The following is a 9,995-nucleotide window of genomic DNA, read 5'->3' on the forward strand; positions in this document are numbered from 1 at the left end:
AAGAACTAATTTTGTCTGCTCTTGCCGCAGCTGCTGCACCACCTTTAGATGCCCTTTCTGTGGCTTTACGAACTTCTCCGTTGCTGTCGCTCGCCGTCATGTTGGGGCTGTCGCTCGCCGTCATGTTGGGGCTGTCGCTCGCCGTCATGTTGGGGCTGTCGGACGACGTCATGTTGGGGCTGTCGGACGACGTCATGTTGGGGCTGTCGGCAGACGTCATGTTGGGGCTGTCGGACGACGTCATGTTGGGGCTGTCGGACGACGTCATGTTGGGGCTGTCGCTCGCCGTCATGTTGGGGCTGTCGGCAGACGTCATGTTGGGGCTGTCGCTCGCCGTCATGTTGGGGCTGTCGGCAGACGTCATGTTGGGGCTGTCGGACGACGTCATGTTGGGGCTGTCGGACGACGTCATGTTGGGGCTGTCGGACGACGTCATGTTGGGGCTGTCGCTCGCCGTCATGTTGGGGCTGTCGGAAGACGTCATGTTGGGGCTGTCGGACGACGTCATGTTGGGGCTGTCGGAAGCCGTCATGTTGGGGCTGTCGGACGACGTCATGTTGGGGCTGTCGCTCGCCGTCATGTTGGGGCTGTCGGAAGACGTCATGTTGGGGCTGTCGGAAGACGTCATGTTGGGGCTGTCGCTCGCCGTCATGTTGGGGCTGTCGCTCGCCGTCATGTTGGGGCTGTCGGACGACGTCATGTTGGGGCTGTCGGACGACGTCATGTTGGGGCTGTCGGAAGACGTCATGTTGGGGCTGTCGGAAGACGTCATGTTGGGGCTGTCGCTCGCCGTCATGTTGGGGCTGTCGGAAGCCGTCATGTTGGGGCTGTCGGAAGCCGTCATGTTGGGGCTGTCGCTCGCCGTCATGTTGGGGCTGTCGGACGACGTCATGTTGGGGCTGTCGGACGACGTCATGTTGGGGCTGTCGGACGACGTCATGTTGGGGCTGTCGGACGACGTCATGTTGGGGCTGTCGCTCGCCGTCATGTTGGGGCTGTCGCTCGCCGTCATGTTGGGGCTGTCGGCAGACGTCATGTTGGGGCTGTCGCTCGCCGTCATGTTGGGGCTGTCGGCAGACGTCATGTTGGGGCTGTCGCTCGACGTCATGTTGGGGCTGTCGGCAGACGTCATGTTGGGGCTGTCGGCAGACGTCATGTTGGGGCTGTCGGCAGACGTCATGTTGGGGCTGTCGCTCGCCGTCATGTTGGGGCTGTCGCTCGCCGTCATGTTGGGGCTGTCGGAAGACGTCATGTTGGGGCTGTCGGAAGACGTCATGTTGGGGCTGTCGGAAGACGTCATGTTGGGGCTGTCGGACGACGTCATGTTGGGGCTGTCGGACGACGTCATGTTGGGGCTGTCGGACGACGTCATGTTGGGGCTGTCGCTCGCCGTCATGTTGGGGCTGTCGGACGACGTCATGTTGGGGCTGTCGGACGACGTCTGGTGTTCCATCTGTAGCTGGTTTCCCTCAGTTTTGACCTCTTTTTTACTGTTCAGGGGATGCTCAACAAGCTTCAGGTGGCCAACTGAGGCCTCAGCTTCCACTTCATTGGTTTCCAGTTGTACTGGAAGATATTTGATTGAGCAAGGGAGAAATTAAACAATTTCAGTTATGTTCTGCCAGAGAATTTACAGCCAAAACTTTTATTTCCTGACTTGAGACTTGCCCCAAAAGACTTGAATAACTCTGGTAATTAGTCCTGTAAAGTTGTCTTCATTGCAATACAACCAAAAATATTAAACTCCGATATTGTAGTTATACTTTTCCACAATTTTATGCAGGATTTTAAGTGAACAACATTTCTTAACTTATAATTGAGTGGCCAATGAGGTTTTAATGAAGCAGTCTTATTGAAAAAAAATTATAGAGCATTAAAAAAGTATTTAAAAATTTGATTAACCGCATCGTGACATAAATAACGGGAACAACCCAAACTTGTATTTTGCTTGTATGGTTTCACACAAAAAATGCTCACCTTCCTCAGCATGCTGCTCCAACATGGACTCCATTGACTGGAGAAGAGCAAGGGCCTTCTTCATGGAGATCTCATTGGGAGACAGATCTGTAGCAGAAAATACATTAAATTAGTGTCAGAAAATAGCCCAGACAGGATTCTGTCACTGATATTCTTACCTGGTACTTGTTTCTCCACACCATTATCATGTCTTTCATTTGTGCCAACAACTGGAAAACAAGAACCTAGGCACAGTGCACTTCTTGTTAATCAAATGTTTGCGCCATTTAATGGAAAAACATACAACAGAAATGTTACAGCTACAAGACACTTTAAGAACTTCTCGTAACACAACAATTTTGTCTTAGAGCGTGTAAGAGAAGGAAGAGCTTACCTTTGGCAAGCCAAACAGCCAGGACGCATATACGAAAAGCCCACATTGCTCCCATTGCTTCAATCACCAAGAGAAAATGTTACCTGTGCTGCATGCCAGGCTTTAAAAAGCTCTTCAGGCAGGTGGCACAGCTGTGGCTGATCAGCTCTAATTGTCTCTCTCTGAAGAGGAGTCAGCCCTTCCTGTTACTATGCTGTATTTTTCTATGCATGCTTTTCTGTATATTTTCATTAAAATATTCAGTAGTAAAAAGTTTTTTCACCAGTTGCTGGATTCTTGGTTTAAATGAAAGACATTTAACAGTTGAAAAAGACAAAAAAACCAAAAGGGAGCTACCCAGCCCAGAGGAATCGCATTACCGTATTAAACACACAGTACACATTGGGGCAGCTGTGGCTCAGTGGTAGAGTCAGTGGTCTCTCAATTGAAAGGTTGGGGGTTTGATCCCTGACTGCTACAGTCACATGTCAAAGTGTCCTTTTGCAAGACACTGAACCCTAAATTGCTCCCAAAGGCTAGGCTTTCAACCAGTGTTTGAAAGTAATCATGTTAAGTTTATTTACTAAAGAACAGCAAGTACAATTTAGGAGTTTTTTTCCCCATAGGGTGCTACTATATGTAGTAAGACAGACACAGTTGTCCCTTCTCTTTTACTACTGATATACAAGCATTGACAGCACAGGCAATTTTTTTTTTTTTTTTTTTTTCAAGAAATCAATGTACCTTATTGTGGTGTAGGCCCAGTGACCACTGTTTAATATATGAAATACTCTAAAAGGGCCATTATAAATTAGGATACCTTTTATTTGTTTTAACGTATGTATTTATTGTTGGCAATGCATCTTTAATTTAGTAGATTTTTGAATGCAGAAGTTTAACTTGTAACAGAATATTTTTACATTGCTGTATTGTACCTTTGACATAGGCAAATTCACTCATCCCAATCACCATGGGCAACTCCTCACGCTACAGACACATTAGCTCTTGTTGTGAACTGACCTAAGTTAAACACATTTTTTTGAGCAAATGGCCACAGCTTTGCATGAATAAAGGCTTGTTTTTCTAACACTGAGAAATCGTGAATCCATTTACCAGATGGTAAAAAGAGGAATTGGACATGACAATATTCTCCATATCTGAGAAACCTTGAAGCTGCGGAAAGTATTGTAGAAAAACAAGTTGTTCAAATACAAGATATTCTCCATCCAAACTCCATCCCCTAAGAGGTGATTCCTTTGGTTACCAAGCAACAACTCAATTAAAAAAATGTTGTATTACATCAAAGCAAAATGGAGAAAAGAACTAGACATCACATAAAGATTGATGTTTAATATGGACTCAACATTAATCCTAAAGCTGAAAGAAGTGGAAAGAATTTGGTTGGAAAAATGTGATTTGTTTTTCTATCACTTCCCAAATTACTCGTAAGCAAATCCATTGGAAATGTCATGTCAATGTTTAGATCTCGGAAAGGTTTGGGGATATGGGATCACTAATAATGTTATGGTAATGTATCTTTGTGTGAAGAGAGAGGATGGGATTATTATGAAGTACTTGTATCTGTAAAAAATACTGCTGCTGGTTAAAAAAGAATACATGAAAGCGATTCCTAAATTATAGTAGAAGTAAATACTACCTTATGGTGACAGTCATTCGACAATAATGGACCTGTGACACAATTTATTGTGATTATTTAAGCTGATGTGGCCCCACACTCTTGATTCTTTACTTTTCTCTGTGTTTTATACAAATGTTAAAATTAAGAATTTAAAAAAAAGCTGCTTTCAACTAAAACATCCAAACTGAATACCTCTTGATTTAGAGGACTGGGGGCGACCTAAAATGTGAGCAAATATCAAGATCTTAAATAAATATGAAGAATTAAGAATAATTTGGAATTCGAAAATGCATAAAATTACAAACAAAAAATCAAACAAATACGTTATTAAAAATAAAACAAATGACACAAACAAACAAAACAAAAATAACTTAGGTGAGCTTGTTTGACTGACCCTGCTGACCCACCACCAGTGGATGGGACATCACTCAGTATAATTGTTATTATTATTACCCCTATTAATACATCTTCCTTTTTTTGTAATCACAATTAATATTTGCAGTAGCACTGCTCATCACTTTAATGCTCACTTATTTATGGTTCTAAATCCTTATGCACATTTGCAGCTTACTGTTTTTGCACTAACTCTGCTCATCATGTTTAACTTATCACCACCTCCGTAAAGCAACTACTCATTGTTGCAGTGTATAGTTGGAATTTTAATAGCCTTTTTTTTATTTTTGTCTCTAATTTGATCATTTTCTTAAGGGCTTAAGGGGGGTGGGGGGTTGGGTTGACAGATGTGTGATTTCATACCTTATAAGCTACTGGATGCCTAAATTTTCCTCAGGATCAATAAAGTATCTGTCTATCCATCACTCATGAATTCACTCATTTACCTAGAAACCCCTCTTCCCCATCTTCTGTATATTTGATACATTTCTTTATTTAGCCCCCCTCTTTTCCAATCACCCATCCCATCTATCCACACAAACGAACCAATCACACACCCCAACATCAAACCAACATAACACACACACAGCCACCCTGTTTTTCTCCATGTTATTACCATGTTGTTCTGTTCTGTCTTTTGTCTTGCAATAAAAAAAAAACATCTTCTCTCACCTCAACTTCCCAAAACAACACAATAAATTAATGTGACTACAAAAAATGTTTTATTTATTTTAACATAAATATGGAAAACAGAATTTCACATTTGCACGATGATGTGTTAGCAGACATTTGCAGCTCTGTGACTGTATGTTTCATAATCAATATATTCCATAGGTGTGCTCCTTTCCTTCTCTGTATCTGTCCAGGTAGCGTAGGGGCTGTCCATGAGGGTATTTGACCTGTGGAGGATGGTACACTGGAGGCCGGATGAACTCAAACACTGGCTCCCTCATGTCTGCAAGGAGAAGACACAACACACAGGCTTTATTATTAAAATATAAACTGTCAAACAAACATTTAGTCCTGAAATCTGGGAAGGAGAAGATCAGTTGTACATGTGTGGAAATACATGTCATGAGAGCACTAGTGTGACTTACTGAGTGTGTTGTGGAAGGTGTTGGTGACAGATTCATCCCACTGGCTCTGAAAGAAGGAGAGACCTGCCGGTGTCATGTTGTCCTGGTGCTTTCTGTAGAAATCCACCGTCTTAAATGTGCGATCCACCAGAGAATGGCTGGGAGGAGAGGCAACACAGGCTGTCTTTGTTTCTTTATCAAACATGATATGACACACATTAATGTTGTACTTGTGAAACAACTTGACTGACAGATTTTGGATATTTTAACTTACAATGGCACTTGAACTCTTATGACCTGGTTTATCACATTACATGTCTGTTTTCTGCAATGTTTTATGCTAATGACAGGCGTAATGGACAGTGATTAATAGGCATCTTTAGAGAGGCAACCCGAAAACTGAGTGAATGTATTATTATTATTATTATTTTTTGTTAAAGGGGTGAAAAACTGCATATACTTGTAAGTTTATTTGCTCACTCGATGTTTAAATACTTCATGTAACACATTTAAATGAACAGTTTAATAGCTTTAAGAAATACATTAATTCACTTTTTTCTGTTTCATTAATAGTCAGAGCAAGGACACCGTTAGCTTAGCTAAGCATTAGAAATGAATGCAGGGGGAAGCAGCTTGCTTGTCTTAGTCCAAACCTTTGTACAGACTTTTAAGAGTCATACCTCTTACCTAAACTATAAATGTATGTACCAACAAGGCGAGTGTTGGCTAACCTATCGCTCCTCTCCACAGCAATCTTTTATATTTTTCATTAACAATCCAATTTTTCATCAAGAACCACCGCCTGGCGTGGTGCTGTAGGCTGTGGGGTTCTCTAGCTGCTGATGAGCAGGGGCAGTAATTCACTAACTACCTTCAACGTGCATAGACCACAACTTCAATAGTCAAAGAAGGCCTATATTCTGAGAGCAGGTGGTCCTTCTTAGGCTGTGGAGCAGAAGAACGCTCGCGCCCTGTTAATTTAGGAAGGACTGACTCATTTCAAATATTCAAAGATTATTGGTTTGCATGAGATATTGTTTAAATGAAACACCAAATTATGTAGAAAATCAAGCACTTTTTGAGGAGTATAAATCCAAATTCAAGCATATTCCTAACAAGTTCAAATTAAACATTTTATAAAAACCCTAAAAAGTGATCCAAATCCCCCTTTCAGCATCTCCACAGCTAACAAACTTAACATTAGTAATAGTAACATTGTTTAATTCTGATTTTAGTTTATATGCTAAGCTAAGCTAAGCAGCTACTGGAAGTTGTACGTCATATTTATTGTAAAGGACATGACAGTGGTGTCAATATTTTCATGTGACACTCGGCAACAGAGCAATGATTTGGGTATTTCCCAAAATGTCCAATTAGACTTTAAAATTCCCTTAATTACTTCAGGCTGGCAGATCTGCTTCTTCCTGTGTTAGAGCCTTTGTTTTGGTGATTAAGGCCAATAACACATGCGGATCATTCCAGAAGATTTGAACCTCTCAATGTAATCGCAGCAGAGTTTACAGAAAGCTAAATGTTTACATGACCATAAAAGGAAAAGCTTCTTGAGCACTTTTGTTAAGCAGTAGTATAAGGACAGGTTTATGTTAATAATCTCAGCTTCATGTGCGTAGGTTGAGCGTATTACTCACCATGGGGACGGTCTGAGATCCTCCTGGAAGTTGATGGGTCCGTCCTGCTTGAAGAGGACAGAAATGTAGCGGTGGAAACCCGTTCCCTTGGCAGGGAATGGTGGCAGGTAGTGACACAGCTCCTCTCCGGCCGACACTGCTCCACCTGGTATGTTCCCTCTACAGAAACACAGGTTGTTACAGGCTGGATGGTTAAAACTTCTTAAAATTGCATCTCTTCCTTCTCCCTCACTGAAAAATCACAATCTATGAATATGCTGTTCGTAAAACGCACAGATCAAGACGTCTCTTACTAAATGTACAGCCAGTTACAGTTAGTTTGCTGAAATAGACCCTGATGCAAAGCTATAAATTATCCCTTACTGTTAATCCTCTCTGTAAAATTGCTTTAGTCAACATGTGTTGTTTTTAATGTGCTGAATATATATGTGAGTACTCACACTAGCCAGTGGACATATTCAGCCTCATTATTCAGAAGATGCTCATCTGAAAAAGATTAAAAGTTATGGTTAGTTATAAGTTACTGTGAGTTATTTCATGATCCACAAATGCTGAGAGTAGGTCAAATATTTATTTTGTTTTCTTTCTTAACCTGGACAGGTGAGCAGAAGGGTCCACAAGGAGCCTTCCTCTGCATCAAAGCTGATTTGGGGGACTGATGCTGCCTAGAAGTAAAAGCACAGCACAGACAAGGTAAAGAATACACTCAGGGCAGCCAAAAAAGGTGGGGCAGAAAAGTGAGAGGACAAGTAAAAAAAATAAAGCCTCATCCTTAAAACATGAATTGGAGGGCTAGGTAAGGCACTGAAGTTTTTTTTAACTTACTTCAGTAGGTGTCAGTCGATTCCCATAATGCACTTGACCACTGTTGTCCTGCCCATAGCCAATGTGGAGGGGTACTTGAGGTAGAAAATAGGCCATCGGGAAGAGATCTCTGAAAACTCCGTAGTGATCTGCCAGTCTCATTACATGAAACGGAGCGCTGGTTTTCTCCCAGGTTTCCTGAACCTGATCAATACGGATCTTAACTGTTGAGACAAGGAGAAAAGTTTATTTCGTTATCCATCAAAACATAATAATTCCATCAATGGTGAGCGTATGTGTGAGCTTACAAGTGCGCAGACGGGCAGCCCTCTCCAACTCAACATTCGTCTTGTTTTGCTTCATCACCTGCTTCCTCTCCCTCACTGCTTTGACCCTGCACAGCTGATAGGTCGGAAGTCCAATGTCAACTCGCTCAGCACCTGCAACATCATAAGAGTGTTCACACTGCCCGGGGAATCACCTTCAACACTAGCTTCCACCTTTATTCCTCACCATGCTCAGGATCAGCTGCTTCCTCATAGCTTCTGTAGGTCTTCCACCAGGCAGGTTTTTTATCTGCTTCGGACGCTTGCCTGAAGTACGGATTGTAGCTGCCATACTTCTCTAATGATTCCAGGTTTTCAACATCAATCTCCTCATTTGGCATTTGACCCAAAGGAGCTTTCCGTCTGCAGAGGAATGCTGTTAAATAGGAAACATGCCCAACAGTTAGTTTGTAAATAGCATAAAACTGTTATTTTTTATTCTTGCCTTTTATTATACATCATTTAAGATTTTATCAAACATTAATACAAGGGAATTGTATTTGTTCAGGTTTTCCAGACTCCAAACGATTTTTGTAGGTTTACCATTTTAAATCAATTTAAATTTTAAACAATGAATTGCTTATTTCTTTTCTAATATAATTTTGTATCGTTTTTCCATTTGAACACGTATACAATGCATATATTTTCTGCATTTGATCAGATTTTTCCTTTACTTATTTATTTTTTTCTTGAAATGTATTTTTCATGTAATGAAGTTGTTAAAGTAGTGAAAAATCAGGTCATCAAATTGACTCGCAAATATAACAAAGATTAATCATCTCAAGCAGGGTACGATTTTTAAAGGACATTCTCTATACATACGAAACTCCTTTCAAACTGATAGTTATACGTTAAGAGGGAGCGTGCTACAAGACGAATTTCCCGATTTCATTTTAGCACTTTTAACACCATACATCCAGTATGGAGAATTAAATGTGTCTGTACAGTCTATGGTGTCATGCAACACTTACCATTCAACAAATATTGGGAACTACAGCGCAAAAGAGAAGAGCCATTTCACTGTTAATGGCCACTGATATGAGAGATGGATGACCATATTAGTGATATTAAATTCCTTCTCTTTCCTTTTTCTCATCCAGTAAATTATTTAATTCACATTAACGGTCACATTTTCTTTGAGTTTGGCAGTATGTAACAGGGTCTGCTTCAGTAACCTGACATACTCCGCATATGTAATGCTGAAGCCCTGGAACAACTTTCCTAAATGTTAACCCATAATAATTCAGCAATGTTGTTACATTACCTGTTGTGACAATTGTCCTCGCATTATTGACCCCTAAATCTTTCCCACTTCGCAAAGCAGCAGCACATACCGTGCGCAGCGCCATCTTGGACTGGGGTTTTCTGGGCGTACGGTGGGCGAGAGGGGCAAAAAATGAGTGCGCGCTGTACGTGCTCATTCTTCTAATGTCCAGTTCAGGTTAAATAATGGATCATTTCTAGCAGATATCCACGAAAAAAACATATTTTAAAAACCAATAAGTTAAAAAATGGTTGTGTTTTTTTATCTTAATAATTTCACATTCACCATCATAATTTTGGTTATGTTAATAATCTTTAGTTAAACCAAGTGGATTAGTTGTAATGTTACAATGTAGTATATCAGAGTCTGCAAACGTCGAATATATGAATGTTACATGTTGACTGAAACACTTTACAACTACAGTTTATCTGCGTTTGTCTATTTTCCTGTCAGCACGCGAAGGCAACATTTGCGTCTGTCGTCATCAGTGACGCTTCAACTGACGCTGTTCAGTG

The 9,995-nt window shown here is 41.2% G+C and overlaps 1 protein-coding gene across 1 annotated transcript; it reads right to left on the reverse strand.

The window, feature by feature from the left end:
• Positions 1–5,066: 5,066 nt before the first annotated feature.
• Positions 5,067–9,565, reverse strand: mrpl38 (mitochondrial ribosomal protein L38). The gene is made up of 9 exons (XM_069664864.1): positions 9,481–9,565; positions 8,404–8,592; positions 8,199–8,330; positions 7,912–8,114; positions 7,679–7,751; positions 7,527–7,572; positions 7,087–7,245; positions 5,459–5,595; positions 5,067–5,316 (listed from the first exon to the last, which is right to left on the reverse strand). Exons 1-9 carry the CDS (start codon positions 9,563–9,565, stop codon positions 5,180–5,182), a joined length of 1,161 nt encoding a protein of 386 aa, XP_069520965.1. The 3' UTR covers positions 5,067–5,179.
• Positions 9,566–9,995: the final 430 nt, after the last annotated feature.

Source organism: Semicossyphus pulcher, unplaced genomic scaffold (genome assembly GCF_022749685.1).
Source record: "Semicossyphus pulcher isolate SPU_LCO1_2020_fin unplaced genomic scaffold, fSemPul1.0.p SCAF_16, whole genome shotgun sequence".
Lineage (NCBI taxonomy): Eukaryota > Metazoa > Chordata > Actinopteri > Labriformes > Labridae > Semicossyphus > Semicossyphus pulcher.